This window comes from Abramis brama (assembly GCF_963993115.1).
Source record: "Abramis brama genome assembly, chromosome: 7".
Lineage (NCBI taxonomy): Eukaryota > Metazoa > Chordata > Actinopteri > Cypriniformes > Leuciscidae > Abramis > Abramis brama.
The window spans coordinates 34,588,048-34,606,622 of record NC_139969.1 but is presented as its reverse complement, the minus strand read 5'-3'; the positions used below and the strand labels follow the sequence as shown (position 1 = coordinate 34,606,622).

Genomic DNA, 18,575 nt, shown 5'->3' with positions numbered 1-18,575 from the left:
TTACAGACTGCACCTTTAAAGGTTAATTCCTATTTCTAATAGCTCAGTCCAAAAGGCTCTGAAGATACTATTTGGGGAGTCATCAGTTTCCCTAAATACCTTGAAATGTGCATTTTGCATATTCCCTGCATGTTTCTTCCTCTGTTTAATGTCGGATTGCCTTTTCAGTGCATTACTGCCATCTCCTGACAGCAGATTTTAAAAAACAAGTGTACTGATAACAAAATACCCATTAATTCTCCTGTATATATAGTGATATCTAGTCAGTTATTCTTGCTTTTTTCTTTGAGCAAAACATAGTTCTTTACTCTAGCTGTTTCCAATATGAAAAAATATATTTTATTAAAAAAACAGACCTTCAGTCTGAATTCAACCCCATGACACGATCTGTTCTACGCCCATAATAATTATAGTAAATATACTATCAGAAGATAGTAGTTGGTATCGCTCTTTTTATTCATATTTTTGAGGTGTATTATATGGGAGGGTACTGTCTAGCTTAAAAAATAAAAGGTCTTTAATGCACGAGGTGGGAAATGTTGGAGGTTTATATATAATCTTATCTATATGTCCTTTCTGTGTCACCCAAATATTTCATTTGACATTAAAATCAACTAAGCGATATGAGGAAGAATTGAACGTTACAGTAGCAAAAGATAAATGCAGTAACAGATATATTAAAAATGTATTAAAGCGAAATGATTTGCCATGTTCAACAGTGTTTTGGTCATCTAAATATGAAATTATTCAGTGGAAAAAAGTATGGTCAATAACAAATAAGTTTTTTTAATATAAAATTGTACACAGAGTTTACCCTGTTAAGAGTTACTTGAGCATTTCAATTTGGATATGCACTCCTGTGAATTTTGTGTTGTTGCTAAATAATCTGTGATCCATCTTTTCTTTGAATGTGTAGGCCAATATTCGAGAATGTTTTGGTTGGATGCCCCTAACTTTATTTCTAGGCTGTTTAGAACATTAATACACATTTATCTGTATACAACTTTTGTATGAGGAAAATATCACATTTATGTGAAGAAATGCCAAATTGTGAACATTTTAAGAAATTAAACATATGGCACTACTTTAGATAATATTAAAAACAAAAAGCAAAAAAGACTTACGAAACATTGCGTCACTTTAACTTATTGTAATTTTTTACTCCTGGCATAAATTGTTTTCCCTTATACATTTGTTGCGAGTTGTATATGTTTGTGCAAATTTTGTATATTTTTCTGTAATAGAAAAGAACGTTACAGTATTTTAAGTTCATGGTCGTATATCGATTACTTCGGTCTGACAGATTACTTCTTCAGATTGAACGCCATTCGGCGCATTACCGCCACCACCAGGACTGTTAAAACGGCAAAAAAAAAAATTATAATAATAATTTAAACGAATAACTATTAAAAAAAAACAAATAATAATAACAATAATAATCGTGAAACCCTGGCACACAGTCCCGAAGTTTTTAAAAAATCCTGAACATATTTGGATGTTTCGGATCGGTTTGACAGACTGAAATGCCGATGCAGGAAAACTCGATGCCCATGCGGAAGTCGGTCTATGAGCATATGGATAAACAAAGTGGAGAAAATAACGAAATTAAAATGTAAGTAGGTTTATACGTCCATTGATTAGCACTGCACTCTTAACTGTTCTACCTGTTGAACTGAGCTTTTGCTTTTCGTATGTGTTGCAGTTTGAGCATCTAATGCTGATGTTTGTTGTGGTTTTGGGCTGGGCTGTATTTTAGATGCTGTAAACCTATCACAGGAACATGGACATTTCAGTCCACACCGGAGGCCAGGGTGATGCTAGCTTTCATGATTTCACGGAGGAGGTGTGGCTCATTTGTTAAACATCTGGTCTGAGCACTTGAAAGGTTGCAGGTTAGACAGGTTGTTCCTGTGATCAGTTCACAGCAGCATGACAGCTAAAACACAACACAACACAACACAGCCCAGCCCAAACTAAACTACAACAGGTTGGGGTTTATTCGGTTACACCCATCAAATGAGCTTTTTATTTAGCCATAGAACACCACAAAATGTCCACCTCAATTTTTTTTTTTTTTTTTGATAATGTTAATAACAATACATTTCTGCACATAAATGTACATATTCCTTGCAGAATATGCCCCCTTAATGTATTAATGCACTGCCTTGCCTTCTTGAGCACCAGGGAATGTGTTTACCTTTTGTAATAGTTGTGATTGAGTCCCTCAATTGTCCACATTATGGGAAAAGATGGATCTCAAAATCATACAGTCTGTTGGAAAGAACTCTCACAAAAACATCAAAATGAACGAATAAAAAAGCCTTTCTAATCCAAGAAGGAACAATATGAGTACAATGCTTATCTGGATTACAGAGGAGTTGAAATGACAACAATACACTCGTATAATGTTGCACCATGCAGGAATCAAAACCACAATTTTCCGATCAGGTGAATGTTACTTACTACCACGCTCCACTTGGAAGACACATGTTCACCTTACTACCGAGCTTCAGTAGTTCAGGTGAGAATGAGTTTAAAATGAAAAGAAGTTTATATTAAGTTTAAAAAAAAAAAGAACAGCAATCTTATTTATTGCTGTTCAAGTAAACAGCAATAAATAAGAACAGATAAACAAATTGCAAACGGTAGCACAAATAAACACAATAGAATAAAGAGATAAATGAAATAAACCCAAAATAAACATTTTCAGTTGGGTCTAACAGTAGTATTCAGGTAAGAAATACTATAGAAATTTAAATAAATTACTCAAATGTAAACTAACACTGGATAGTTTCCATTGCATAAATTAAATACAGATTAATGCTTGCAATTAAAGTTACAAAAGTTATTCAGTCAAGAGCAGCGAATGATTTTCTGTTCTGTTCTTTGATTAACATGACAGACAGCAGCAGGTTTATTAGGCTACTGTCACTTTAAGAGCTTAATATGCACAGATTCACAGATTTACTATTACACAACATGCGTTTTCTCTCAACTATTTACGTTCTACAACTGGCTGTGTTTACCTGAATATTCGGCAAGGCGGGCATTTTCGTTTCGATTGATCAAAGTTTTGCAGAGATACAGCTTCTGATTACATTTTGGGTCAACATCGTTTAGTTCACGACATCATAATTTTTGAACAAAGATAAATATTAAAAATCTGTTCAGTCATTTCTGTGCAGCTCGGTTCAATGATCATCAAAATTCGACAACATTTGTTGGTGGAGAAGTGAAAAAATGAAAAACTGTACTTTTCAAAATGGCCCCCACTGTAATGGGTGGAGTCTTAATGTTAGCTACTGAATGTGATTAGCATGAAGAGAGTAATCAAGTGAACTCAATTACATTTTTCTTCCAAAGTTATAACCTTTTGAAAAGTACATTTTTGAACTGGTGGTAGTGCTGTAGACCTGAAGTTGGTCAGAGTACTATTCATTATCATCACAATAAGTGTGCCAATTTTCATAATTTTCTATGTTCCATTCATAAGGGAAGAAATAATAATAAAGATGAAGAAAACTAACAATTACAATGGGGGCTACAGCCACTTCGGGACTTGGGCCCTAAAAATAACACAATTTTAATGATCCCTTTTGTTAAAGGGATAATTCTCCCAAAAATGAAAATTCTTTCATTGATTACTCTCCATCATGTCATTTCTTTCATCTTCGGAACACAAATGAAGATCTTTTTGATGAAAACTGAGAGCTTTCTGTCCCTCCATTGACAGCTACACAACTATTACTTTGATGCTTAAAAACGTTCATAAAGAGATCATAAAACTAATCCATGTGAATTGGTAGGTTTAGTTCAAATTTTACGATGACACTTAATGGCTTTATATGATAAACAGATTTCATTTAGGCTTTTAATCACATTTAAACAATGATCAGTGGACATAAACAGAAGCTCAACTAAACTTGCTTGACACACGATAATGAACCTCATTGGTTCTTGCAGAAGCTCAGAAGTGCTGCGCAACACAAGAGAATGAACCTCATTGGTTCTCACACGTCAAGCAATCATAATTGAGCTTCTGTTTACCACAACTGATGTGTGAATGCTGAAAGTTTATATGTGAATAAAAGCCTAAATTCAATCTTTTCATCGAGTGTTGACATCAGTCTGTTGAATCGGTTGATTATGTTTAGGTTTTATTATTTTTTTTCCCAGCAAGGCTCATAAATAAAAAAACGAATTTATAAAACATGATCAAATACAATATGCAAAGTAAATCAACTTAGGCATTTTCTGTTCAATTGTGTCTTTAAATGACTCTGTAATAAGGGTCCTGTGAGGGGTTTCGGACGAGAATAGCATTATTGAAAGTGTCTGTTTGTGTGCTTTAGGTAAAAGCATTGTTGCGGTGCCCAGCTGGAATCATGATGTCCTCCGCTGGTCCATCTCTTCCGTCTACTCGCCGTTCTGTGGCTGGAGATGAAACCGTGGCGGCGAGTGATCGTGGGATTTACTCCTCAGACAGACACGCTGGTCTCCTGCTAGCCCAGATGAACAAGATGCGTCTGCTCTCTGACTTCTGCGACGTGCGGCTGCTGGTGGGCGGACGGGTGTTTGGGGTCCACAAGCTGGTGCTGGCGGCCAGCGGCCCGTATTTCACTGCTCTGTTTTCTGGAGGCATGAGCGAAGCCCGCGAGGAGGAGGTTCGCATTGCCGGAGTGGAGGCTGACGTCTTTGAAATTCTCCTGGGATTTATTTACACTGGTATGTTAGAATCATATTTGTTGTATGTTTGCTAATGACCATTGTCACTATTAATATTACCAATGTCACACCGCATTGGAAACGAATGGGAGACGAATCACTGCTTTAAACCGTTTTCACTTCAGCAATAATTTGCCAAATGTCGTCTTTAAAAAGAGATCAAACTTAAGTCTGTGCTTTAAAGCATTTAAGATTTACTACAGTTTAAGTTGGAAATTTAACTTTCAGGTCTATGCTCAAAACGTGAATAAATGGATTGTAACTACTGCGTAAATATAATGTAGTACCATAAAATCCCCTAAAAATACAATCAAATATCAAATATTTTACATTCCTTTCATTGAAAAATTAGTTCATTTTTGACCGGCACGCGAAGATCACCAGAGGGTTAAGCCTTTTTGATTTTTTGGTCATGCTTTATATAAGGTGGCCTTAACTACTATGTATTTAACCAGTTAATATATACTTATTATGTGCATACATGCGGGCGCTTTGTAATTGCATTTAAAGTACTTGCATTTAATTAACATTTGTAGTTAACTTTACCCCTAACCATAACCTTTATTTAATGTGCAGTGTCCCTTTAAAATGATATTATAACAGGGGAAGGTACAAGATCGTCATCCAGTCACTTCTTTGACACTGTCAAGTAGTGAAGAGTTTAAGTGGACTAGTATGTGTGTGTTTGTGCCTATTTAACTATACGGGGAGAGATTTGCATCCTGAATTGAGCTAAATCTGACAAAAACACTTCCATTTGGGGATGTTTTCATTTGTTCTGGTGGCCCTCAAAAATGACCACCCAACAATTGTAATGATTTATTTAAACTGTTGGCCCTGGAGGCACGTATGTCTGCTTCTGTTGGGTAACTGGCCATTGTGGAATCCCCGGAAATGAGCAAACTAAAGAGGTACTATACACAGGCCTTAAAAATGTTCCCAAACTCAAAAGGTGCGTCCCAAATCGCGTACTTGTGCACTATTCTACGCCATTTTGTAGTATAAATAGTGTGAGTAGTGCGTTCACACTGACAATTCTAAAAAGAAAAAGTGCACTTTAAGTACCCGGATGATGCACTTATTTAACCGAAAGAAATGAAACGTGGAACATTGGACACTTCATGCACTCGACTGTCACAGCTTTAATTACGTAGTGGAGGGGGAGGGGCTATCAGACTCCGATGTTGACAGACAAAATAAACATATAAAGTTCATACACTACACGATTGTGTAGTGCATAAGTACATAGTGTATAGTAGTGCGTCATTTGGGACACGCCATTTGCTATAATCTCGTTCATCAGGGTTCCTTAAATCCTCGAAGCCGTCAAACCCCTGATCAAACTCAGCGGCCTGTAATATGATGACCTTGATTATCTTGCTCAGGTGTCTTTGATTAGGGTTGGCAGTGGCCCTCCGGGTGCCAGATATGAGGAATCCTGTCGTACGTAATCAACAAATGGCACAATGAATGGGATCAATGCATTCCAAACAAACTACATGAAAAAGACACATTTTCTACATCCAATAATCACTGGAACCAGATCATTTACACCCAGCGGACATTCCAAAGGATTACACATCATGTTTTTAATATCAGGCAATTGAATGCTCCATTATACCCGCTGTCTTTGAAGAACAGTTTATTATAATCATTGAAAAGTTAATCAGTTTTAGAGTGTTTTTGTAAAAATACATTTTAAAACCTTACATAAGTTTTATGTCCATGGGGACTGGACCTGTAAAAAGTACACTGAAAGTTTCTTTGGATAAAAACCTTTCTGTGTGTAATAGTCTTTTCCAAGTATATGAATGCTAAACATATTTGAAGAAGGCCTTCTCCTGCTCCTGACAGGCTCTATTGACGTGACGGTGGACACCGTGCAGGAGCTGATGGTGGCTGCAGACATGCTGCAGTTGAGTGAGGTGGTGGATATCTGCGGAGAATTCCTCCGGGCTCACATGGACCCGTCCAACTGTGTGGGCATCTATCGCTTTTTGGAGCAGATCGCCTGTATGGAGCTGTTAAAGTTTACTGAAGACTACATCCACTGCCACTTCCTAGAGGTGGGTCTATTGACTCGAGTTTTCTGTTTTAAATATTCTCAGCATTGTGTTCTTTCTTCTTTGTTTCTTTTCACCCTGATTCAAAGGTTTAAACCTGAGACTGGGTTTTTGTAATGGCAGAGTTGATTCTGGATGAGTATTGTAAGGACTCAGTGGCTCAGTGGGTATCACTGTCGCCTCACAGCATGGAGGTCTGAGCCAGGAGGCCTGTGTGGAGTTCGCATGTTCCCCCGTGTCTGCACGGGTGTCCTCTGGGTGCTCTTGTTTCACCCGCAATCCAAAAACATGCAGTATAGGTGAATCGAACAAAATGAACGACCAAAAACATTCTTTCACAGGTTTTTTTGACTGTGAAACTCAAATAGACGAAAAAAAACCGTAAATTCTCCTTGAATGAATCACAATATGAGACTTAAATTTTGAGAGTAAATTCATTATTTCTCATGTATATTTTATTTTTTGACATGCTACATGAACGATTATCTTTTCCCCTTGTTTCTGTTAGGGTTACTTTATTCAAAGTGTTGATTTTTGGCAAATTGAATGGAGTAGTCAACTAATGGTGGACCAATTTGACCCCTAAAACAATTGATGTTGCCAACATTTATTCAGCCTTTCCAAAACACATCTATGTGTTAAAGATTTGCATGCACATTCATGACCCTAAATGTGAACGTGTCTCAAAATTACCAGTGTTTCAAGCAGTTGGAAATTGAATGCAGGTCAAACTGTCCCCAACAGCATAGGAGGGTTTTTAATGTGTAGAAAGTCACCCAGTTAAATGACTTACTATCGTAATTATTGTCCACTGTTGTTCTCCAAATACCAGCTTCCATGATTTTGAGAACCAATCAAAACCTCATGTATTAAAAAACCCCGTGTTCGGTCATGTGTGTGGTGTCAGGTTCGCTCCTCAGAAGAGTTCTCCAGCTTGTCTAAAGATCAGCTGGTGAAGTTGCTCCGCAGTGAGGAGCTGAGGATTGAAGATGAGTATCAAGTGTTCACGGCTGCCATGGACTGGCTGCACCACAACGTGCCCCACCGGAAGAAGCACGTGGTGGAGGTTCTGGAGCCTGTGCGCTTCGCTCTGCTGTCCCCACAGAGACTCTACAAGTACATCGAGGGTGAGCTAGAGAGACTGGCATTCAGATGAGTGCCACACTAATGAATGAAAAAATGTTTTGGTACTCATAATTGTTATCACCATGTAAACTCATGTTTTCTTGCAATTTCGAGTTTATAACTTATTTTCTCAGAATTGCGTGATATAATTTTTTTTTTTTTTTTTCATGGCAGAAACAAGCTTCCATAGGTTTCTTATTAGATATAATTGGAAGAAACTTTCACATTGTCTGACATGGGCAAAGGGTATAATTTACAGAAAGACATTTAAATTTAAACAGATGTGAGATGTCTTTTCTATGGAAGCTTGTTTCTGCCACGTAAAAAATAAATAAAAAATGTAATATTCGATAATTGCGACTTTTAATCTCACAATTCAGACTTTTTTTGTCTCGCATTTGCGAGTTTACATCTCGCAATTCTGACTTTTCTCAGAATTGTGATATAGCAACTCGCAATTACGAGTTATAAAGTCCAATTCTGAGGAAAAAAGATCTCTCGTAACAACAATAGCCATTATAAAAGACAATAGGAAATAAACATACAAGAAACAATTCAGTCAAACATACTGCAACATATTTCCACAGCTGGAAAAGGCTCTCGGCCATTCAGATTCGAGAACCAGAAAGAACTGTTGTATAAACGGAAATAAAATAATGCAGTGCAATAAATAAAGTGAAGTTCATTATCGATAGAGAATTGAATGAATGTGCAGGTGTGCGTGTCTTGTTTATTTTACAAAAAATAGAGCTGGAATTATTTGTTTTATTATGTTTGTTTTTGTGCACACATTGGTGATGAGACTTTCCCTCACAGGTATTTCTGACTTCAGTTTGCGGGTTGCATTGCAAACCCTTCTGAGAGAGTACACTGAAGTCAACAAGTCCCCTAAAGAGAGCAAACATTTCAGCCTTCTGCAAACGGCCAAGACCCGGCCCAGGAGAAAAGCCCGCAAGTACCTCTATGCCATTGGTACGTAAACTCTTCTGCCAGTGTGCAGCTGGGATATACGTCTCAAGGCTGGAATACACTACAGAGTTTTCAATTCTAAACAGATTTGAACCTGTTAACTGTTTTTTGTATTACTTTATTATTTATTTTGTAATTCATGAATGCTTTGGAATACGGACCTAAGGCTGGACTGTATTATTATTATTATTTTTCTTCAAAAAAAGTTTACTGTAAAGCAAATGTACTAAACTCAACTTATTATACAAAATATATATTTTACTAAATAATTTGGACTCTAGAAAAACAAAGTAATGTCCTACCAAGTTCCAAAGTTGATATTACAAAAATGAAGCCTGGATAAGTAAAAGTACTGTCTTCGTGACAATGCAAGGTCCAGTTTTAACCTGGTTTTCACGTGAGGAATTTTGAGTGTTTAAGGGTCCAAATGATAACAATTTTTTGATGCTTACTAAAATAAGTGCTGGGAAAAAAGCATGCCAGATGTCATGCTACCAGGACACTGACAGCTAACTATTGTTGACTCTTCCAGACTGTAAATCTGGGCAAAAGTCATGTAGTGCATTCTAGCCTTTAATCATGTTCATCCAATTCAGCTTCTTCCTCCTCCTGTCTATAGGTGGATACACTCGCCTGCAGGGCGGCCGATGGAGTGACAGTCGGGCGTTGAGCTGTGTTGAACGCTTCGATTCGTTCAGTCAGTACTGGACCACCGTGTCTTCCCTGCATCAGGCCCGCAGTGGACTCGGCGTGGCGGTCCTGGAAGGCATGATATATGTAGTAGGGGGTAAGTGTGGGTTTATTCTATTGTGTTGCCTCATGCAAAAATGTCTTGTGTGGGTTTATTTTTGGTGTTTTTTCTATTGTGTTGCCTCATCAATATTAGGGCCCATGCAAATATGAAATACAGTAAATGGACAAAAGTATTGGGACACCTGACCATTATAACCAACATTATAATGTAATGACATTGCATTCTAAATACTGAAAAAAAGAAGTGACATGACATTAATATGGAGATTAATATGGAGTTGGTCTTTTGCAACTATAACAGCTTCCAGTCTTCTAGAAAGGCTTTCCACAAGATTTTGCCCATTCATCCAGTATTGAGCATTAGTGAGGTCAGGCACTGATGTAGGACGAGAAGGCCTGGCTCGCAATCCCGTTCCAGTTCCTCCCAAAGGTGTTTGAGGTCTGGGTGGCCCTGTCAAGTTCTTCCAACCCAAACTCATCCAACCATGTCTTTATGGACCTTGCTTTGGGCACTGGGACACAGTCATGCTGGAATAGGAAACGGCCTTCCCCAAACCATTCCCACAAAGTTGGAAGCATAGCGTTTTCCAAAATGTCTTGGTATGCTGAAGCATTAAGATTTCCCTTCACTGGAACTAAGGGGCCAAGCCCAACCCCTGAAAAACAACCGCACACCATAATCCCCCCTCCACCAAGCTTCAACAGTTGGCTCGATGCAGTCAGGCAGGTAACGTTCCCCTGGCATCCGCCAAACCCAGACTCGCCCATCATCAGACTGCATGATTCGTCACTCCACAGAACAGGTTTCCACTGCTCCAGAGTCCAGTGGCGGTGTAATTTACACCACTCCTTCTGACACTTGGCATTGTACTCGGAGATGTGAGGCTTGCACGCAGCTGCTCGGCCAAGAAAATCCCTCAGCACAGTTTTTGATATTTTCTGTTATTAATGCCAGTAGAAGTTTGGAACGCTTTGGCTATGGAATCAGCGCCCTGAGTTGGTGACTTTAACGTACCATCCGCCTCAGCACTTTACATGGTCTTCCGCTTCGTAGCTGAGTTGCTCCTGTTTCTAAACGCTTCCACTTTCCAATTATACCACTTTCAGGTGACCGTGGAATATCTAGCAGGGATGAAATTTCACTAACTGACTTATCCTATCACAGTGCCACACTTGAATTCACTGAGCTCTTCAGAAAGACCCATGTTTTTCATAAATGTTTGTAAATGCAGACAGCGTGCCTAGGTGCTTGATCTTATACAACTGTGGCAATGGGTCTGATTGAAACTCCTGTGCCCCAATACTTTTGTCCATATAGTGTGTATCATTTTTAAAGTCCCCCTGTAGTCAATAATTTTATCACTTAAAACTCATCTTTGAATACCAAAATGACATATTTAAAGGTTTTTTAAAATCGCGTCAAATACCGCTTTTTTGAGACTGTCTTTGATTCACTGCAGTTTTAAGGAGAAAATACTCAGCAATGGTGTTGACCTATGAATTTACACATGGCTTGTCTTAAAGCATATTAAAAACACCATATAGACATATAAACAACATTAAACACTTGGTTTTCACCACAGGGGGACTTTAAAAGCAAGCATCAGTATCTCCACTAAAATTTCAAACATCAGTATTACTACTACTAACTTATCCTTTAGAAAACAAATAAAAAAAACTTAAGGCCCGTTCACACCAAAAACAGTAACTATAACATTCTGTATATTATAAGCATGTGCTGCAATTATGTTGTCTCTCATTTAAAATGCTCAAGCTCTCTTTTAAATAAGGTGGATTCTGATTGGCTGTCAGTGATTTTATCGTTTATCAGCTGGGAAAAAAATTGTTTTGAAAGTGATTCCAATGATATCATTCCTTCCTGTTGTTATCGTTATAAATGTGGTGTGGACTTCAATATTATCATAGAATTAGAATGATTATTAGAACTTTATAGGTATCAATAAATGCCTTCATCTTGTATCGCACAGGAGAAAAAGACTCGATGATCTTCGACTGCACGGAGCGGTACGACCCAGTGACCAAGCAGTGGGCGGCAGTGGCGTCTCTGACCTATCCACGCTGTGGGGTTGGAGTCTGTTCCTGTCATGGAGCTCTTTATGCACTCGGTATGCAAATTCATACGCTTTCTGGCAGGGCGAGTCTGCTGCTCTCTTCAGTTATAGTTTCACTATAACACCATGTGATTGATTGCGTGAAGATTCCTGTAGTTCAGCATAGCTCTGGCAAAGCCAAGCTCATGGGTTCCCTAGCAATGCATGAACTGATGAAATGTACACATGGCAAATATAAGTGGCTTTGGATAAAAGTTTCTGCCAAATGCATACATGTAAATGTTTATTGTTTCAGGAGGCTGGATTGGCTCGGAAATTGGGAAGACCATGGAACGATATGACCCATCAGAAAACAAATGGGAGATTATTGGGAGCTTGGCTGTTCCTCGATATTATTTTGGTTGCTGTGAGCTGCAAGGTACGTCCTCATGGATAACTGAACCATAGTGATGACCAATAAATGACTTTTAAAGGTTTAATGTATTTGACTTGAACATCCACTTTGTTTCATAAACCCATTTATTTTAAATAGTGTAGCATTGAAATCAACATCAAATGAAATGGGAATACATTTATCTGGCTTAATTGTGCATGATTCTTCACTTCTACTTTATACCTCTTCTTTTCACTCTCTGTTCTCCACAGCAGGGTTAGCACAACTTTTTAGCCAAACTTGTACAGTGTGAAACGATGCAGTGTTAGAATGTTACGGCTAGACACTAAACAGCAGAAACCCAAACACGTGCCTCATTTTCATGTGCTTTGGTCCGTCACAGAAACACTGCACATTGTATGACCAGTAGTTTCAGAGTTTGAGGGGAGAAATGTCAAATGATGATGGAAAAAAATGTGAATTGTGACATACATTTGTACTCAACCTGCAAACTGTTTAAAATGATACATTCACAAACTGGACATAACTATAAAGTCTGGAAGCTTGTTTCCACCACAGAATAAAGAAATAAGAAAGGTAATTGCAAATTTTTATCTCAGAATTCTGACTTTTTATCTCACAATTGCGAGTTTACATAGCAATTTTTATCTCAGAATTGCGTGATATACTGTGAAGTCGCAATTGCGAGTTATAAAGTCAGAATTGTGTGATATAAAGTCGCAATTCTGATTTTTTTCTGAGTTTATATCTTGCAATTCTGACTTTATAACTCACAATTGTGAGTTTATATCTCGCAATTGCGACTTTATATCAGAATTGCGAGATGTAAACTCGCAATTGTGAGATAAAAAAGTTGCAATTATCTTTTAAAATGTTTTATTCTGTGGCAGAAACAATCTTCCTTAATAAAGCGCTGCAGTGATTACATATTTTTGTATATGTCAGCCTGGTTTCCTCAACAAAAACCCAATAGGATTTTTTTCCATTGGCTTTTGGATTATTGCAGAAAATAAGTTCTGTGACGAACAAAATGTGTAAGAATCCTAAACTTTTGTTAATGATAATCTTCACAAATGAACACAACTTTTTATGAATTTCGAAGCCTAAATACAGTAGGCTGAAGCTAAACGTACAGTGGGCTATGAACGAACTACATCACTGTTATATGACGTCACCAACACCAAACTCTTTCAGTCATTATTTAACAAACATTCTCCTTGAAAGTTTGAATTAGAATAGTTTGCAAGAATGAACCACAAGTAAAATCATTTTTTTAATATTGTAGAATAAAGCCTGAACCTCTCTTAAGCTTGTGTTCACCACAGACCTTATTTCAGGCATTTAACCGAAACTCCATTGACTTCTGGACGATGCATCCAGAAGTGCTAAAATGCACTGTGGGAGTATGGGGAAAACGTAAATGCAGGCTCTAGTCTTCAGTGTGGTGTGTGAATGTTCCAGGCTTCATCTATGTGATCGGTGGCATCAGTGATGAGGGAACGGAGCTGCGCTCGGCTGAGGTGTATGACCCAATCTCTCGCCGCTGGAGCGCCCTGCCTGTCATGGTGACCCGACGGGCGTACGTGGGCGTAGCGAGCCTCAATAACTGCATCTACGCTGTGGGAGGCTGGAACGAGGCCCTGGGGTCACTGGACACTGTGGAAAAGTATTGCCTAGAGGAGGTTAGGATTCCATGAAGTCTGGTTTACATGATGTCAAGTCGACCCTTTATGCAAATGCTTCTCCTTGTAATGCTGTGTATGGCTCTGTTCTTATAGGAGAAATGGGTGGAGGTGGCGTCGATGGCCGTCCCGCGCGCAGGGGTAACAGTGGCGGCTGTTAATGGGTTGTTATATGCGGTGGGTGGTCGGACCACTAGCCGGGACTTTTCAGCACCGGTTACTGTAGACTCGGTGGAAATCTATGACCCGCACCTGGACACATGGACCGAGATCGGTAACATGATCACAAGCCGCTGTGATGGAGGCGTAGCCGTGCTCTGATGTTCACAACCAGCAATATCACTCAACTCCACTCTTCTAACTGATTTTACAGTGTCTAATTTATTATACTTTTTAAACGCGTTAAGAAGGACACCTGGGATAGATCTCATATGTTAACCTGTGAACTTGAGAAGGCATGTTTGGGAGTGAGGCATCAAGGTGTATCTTTTTTTTCTTTTTCTTTTTTTTTACACCGCTTGTGTTTTGTATGGAAGCTTGTTTCCGCCACAGAATAAAACATTTTAAAAGATAACTGCGACTTTTTATCTCACAATTGCGAGTTTACATCTCGCAATTCTGACTTTATTTCTCAGAAATGTGAGGTATAAAGTTAGAATTGCATGATATAAAGTCTCAATTGCATGTTATAAAATCAGAATTGCGATTCTGACTTTTTCTTGCAATTCTGACTTTATATCTCGCAATTGCGTTAGAATTTCAAGTTTATTTCTCGCAATTGAGACTTTGTATCTTGCAATTCTGACATCTTTTCTCAGAATTGTGAGATATAAACTCGCAGTTGTGAGTTATAAAGACCAATTCTAAGGAAAAAAAATACTTTATAGAGTTTATATCTCACAATTCAGACTCTAAAACAGGCAATTGCGACTTTATCTCCCAATTACGTTCTCGATTTTGAGAAAAAAGTCAGAATTTTGAGTTTATTTCTCCCAATTGCAACTTTATATTATGCAATTCTGTCTTTATAACACACAGTCACGACTTTATATTATGCAATTCTGAGAAGTCAGAATTGCGGCGTGTAAACTTGTGAGGAAAAAAAGTCAGAATTGTGAGATTAAAAGTCGCATTTACCTTTATTTTTCATTCTGCGGTGGAAATGAGCTTCCATAGTTTTGAGATCATAAGCATTCATCAAAAGGTCACTCAGTTCACCCATGCCGTTCGTGGTCCATTGCGTTAAGTTGTTTGTGGTGTTATCATCTCAGTGTTGTTGATGTGCATCTTAGCCAGCAACTTGCTTCTTTTGTTCAGTTTCACATTTGCCTCGTTTCAAAATGTTTTATTTGTTACATTTTGCACTTTTGTATTGTACCTTTGGTTCTCACGATCTTAAGCTTGTGGAAACCTGCTTGATTGTTGTTAAAAAAATATTTTAATAAATTTAAGCACTAGAATTTGTTCAGCTGAGAGCTTTAATATTTCAAGATCCTGGAATAAAACCAAGTAGTTTTCCACTTCTGTAAGACTGTCATATCTGACTCAATGGCCACCACAGACATTCACAAAAGATGTTAATGAATTATGATTCTACAGACACAGTCCTACTGTAATATTAGACCAACATGAATGTCCATTCACTTCCTTAACTGTCATTAACTATAAGTACAACTATAAGCACAATGTAAATTGGAATTTAAATGGGGTTTTTTTATGATCGGTTTGTATTTTTGTCGTTGCAAATATGATATCACAATGTAAATTTCTATTGACAACTAGTCAGTCATACAGTCACACTGTAATAGTGTAGTTTTATTACACCTGCACGGTAATGTACAAAGACTTAGAATAAAATAGAAAAGAGTGACATTTGGTTTATACATTTGAGACATTAAATGCATTCTCAGATTTCATATACACCACAAATGTTTGACAGGTGTCTTTTAACAAAATGTTTAAGATGCACCAAGGAATAAAATAAAACTCTGAAATGGGTTCTGCAGTTTTCTAAGACGCCAGAGACATAAAAAACAAAAAAATCTGTCAAGTTGTATATGCAAAAACAAAATTATTAGCAGTTGTTTCGCAACATACACAGGATCGTTCTACATTTCATAAACAGCAGGTGTCTGGTAATTTGGTTTCCTTCGATTCTTTCAAATTGTGCCATTTTAAGAAAACCTTTTTTCCCATTTGGTAATCTTCATGTATGTGTATACACCACAATTTACATTATATTACATTGTTTTCACACTCGATGGATAAGTCACACACAGTACTTTGAAGGTTTGGGAGAAACCAATATAAACTTCTGCTGAACTGTAGTCACAGTGTATGTACTGAACAGAAAAAATACAAGAACGCATTTTAAAAGTCAATGTATTATGTTAGAATATTATATCAGGTAAACTGGAACCACATAGTTCATGATCTTTGACATATGGGAAGGAAAGAAATATTTCTATCATGTCTATCAATGTATTTACTCAAGTAAAAATCAGTTTTAAAATGTTTCGACTGCTAATAAACAAGGGTGTAAACAAATCGACAAGAAAAAAAATGATTCTGAAGTTTCAGATTTTAAAACGATGTTTTACTTTGGTTTCCAAATGATTTTGTTGTGACAGGAACAGATGAGAATAGCTGAGCAATCTGAACATGTTAAAGCTGTATAAGACGAAAAGTGCGTGTCCTAAACTTACTGTGGCTGTGTTTATGAGCTGCCTTACACAGTCTGAAACCACACCTATATTTCCTTGAACTTTATCAAATAAACAGATCACGTTTTGTTAAAAAAAGGACAATATCTCACTTTAATATGAGCAATATGCATGTAATGGGTCTCTAAAACGTGATTATGCAATTCAAGACACCAGCATATGAGAAGCAACCATTAACATTTTTTAAGAATTAGTTATTAGTTAAGAAAAGAAGCTTTGCTTGACTTTTGCTATGTCAGATGCTATCATAATGAATAAAAGCAGGTGTAACACACTGCCTATATGTGCAGATAATAGCTAGAATGTTTAAATATAGCAAACAGAAAGCTGCTTATCCAATGTGTATACAGCAGCAACTAAGACAAAATCTGCAAGTTATCATAAAAGGAAAAGGAAAGACAATAAATTAGTGAACATGCTAGTTCGATACATCAATACCAAATAGATATAGCAATCAATATAGCCAAGATATATCCATCTTCCTTCATTATACAAAATAAAAACAGAAACTGTTTCAAAGACTAGACCTTGAGTGTTTTAGAGTGTTTCTTGGTTGAATCATACATGTTTTCTAGCTTTAGCCCTGGAATGAAGTAACATACGTGGTCAAAAAATAAACTGAACATGGAATATATTAATCTGCACCTTTTAGTCATGAATATATTTTACATCCAGCTTTGTTGGAGTATTGACCGAACTTCATAAAGTCTTCCCTGGGTGGAATGTTCAGATCTGAAAACTTTATAAGTTGGAGGAGAATAGAGAGGTCGCTGTTGTTGGCAAGTGTGTTCTCTTCTAGGATTTGTTGGTGTCTCTGACCTTTTGGATTTCCTGTTAAAGGAAGAGAAGACTTGAGTGGAAGTGAAACATTTTCACATGAGACTTCAAAGATAAAATTAGGTGTTATACAGATGAAGGAAGACACAAGAGGGATTTTTAAATGATGTATTAGGAGGTAAAAGAATGTAACGGTATGGCGATTTTGCAGTACACTGTTATTTTAAATAAGGGTGGTGTCTATGAATTAGATTTCCATTATTATACATTCAATTATGTTCAAAAATGTCTAAAATCTCCATTCACTCAACCCAGAATCCCCCAGTCCCAGTGTGGTTAGGGTTTGGTGTTTGGGTGGCCGTTATAGACGGGAATAATCAGAGCAGCCTCAAAGACGGCAGCAGGAACACGGTAACACTTTAATTTAAGGTGATGTAGTTACAAAAAACAGAAGATAGAAAGTACTAGGGTTGTCACGCTACCAAAATGACAGTAATCAGTACCAATACCAGTTCTCAGAACAAATTTCAGTACAAAAACTGTTAAATTAAGTACTTAAAGGGGTGGTATAATGCCCTTTTCACAAGATGTAAAATAAGTCTTTGATGTCCCCAGAGTTTGCATGTGAAGTTTTAGCTCAAAATACCCCACAGATATTTTTATATAGCATGTTAAAGTTGTCACTTTTTGAGGGTGAGCAAAAACACACTGTTTTGTGTCTGTTCCTTTAAATGCAAATGAGCTGCTGCTCCCGGCACAGGGGGCGGAGCTTCAACAGCTTGCACTCACACAGACGTGCACTGAAAATTTCAAAAACTTTTAGCCTTTTATGTTCAAACCGGATTCAGACAATAATGGAGAGACTCAAGAAGTGACAACATGTAGGATCCAACAGGACATTTCTGAATGGTTAGTTGATGAATTTATGTAGCTGATGTGTAGTTATCTTCTAGTCATTGATTAGCATATTCTGTCTTGATCATCTATAAATCTCGTTCCCGGGGGCGGGGTTTATGTAAATTCTAGGGTTGGTGATGTCACTAAGCCGGGAGGAATGTTGTATAGGCCCGACCAGCCGTTTGTTGTAGTCCTTAAAAAGTGATTTCTTTAAAAGAAAATATCTCCCTTTGTTTTGAACTTTGAGCGTTGTAACTTTGCAGATGTCGTTTATGCTCAAACAGCAACATTACACACTAACTAAAGTTAGAAAAGTGAAATCATAATCAATCACCCCTTTAAAAACAATTGTCGCATTTTGACTCATCCATTGGTTATCACTGTCAATCATTTCA

The 18,575-nt window shown here is 37.5% G+C and overlaps 2 protein-coding genes across 4 annotated transcripts in view; one reads left to right on the top strand and one right to left on the bottom strand.

Annotated features, from left to right (window-relative positions):
* Positions 1-1,481: 1,481 nt before the first annotated feature.
* On the top strand, positions 1,482-15,243 carry ipp (intracisternal A particle-promoted polypeptide). 2 transcript variants are annotated; one of them, XM_084119123.1, is made up of 10 exons: positions 1,482-1,612; positions 4,353-4,725; positions 6,580-6,791; positions 7,696-7,915; positions 8,730-8,885; positions 9,502-9,669; positions 11,624-11,761; positions 12,003-12,125; positions 13,563-13,783; positions 13,880-15,243. In XM_084119123.1, the coding sequence occupies exons 2-10, from the start codon at positions 4,386-4,388 to the stop codon at positions 14,102-14,104; spliced, it is 1,803 nt and encodes a 600-aa protein (XP_083975249.1). In that variant the 5' UTR covers positions 1,482-1,612; positions 4,353-4,385; the 3' UTR covers positions 14,105-15,243. The 2 variants fall into 2 exon arrangements, with proteins under 2 accessions (XP_083975249.1, XP_083975248.1); XM_084119122.1 differs by lacking the exon at positions 1,482-1,612 and adding an exon at positions 2,422-2,521.
* A 334-nt stretch (positions 15,244-15,577) lies between these two features.
* The window catches only part of guk1a (guanylate kinase 1a), an 18,226-nt gene continuing 15,228 nt past the window's right edge, over positions 15,578-18,575 (bottom strand). For both annotated transcript variants that reach the window (XM_084119127.1, XM_084119126.1), the window contains exon 8: positions 15,578-17,337. In XM_084119127.1, the coding sequence (XP_083975253.1) occupies positions 17,302-17,337 (36 nt within the window). In that variant the 3' untranslated portion in view covers positions 15,578-17,301. The remainder of the gene's footprint in view (positions 17,338-18,575) is intronic.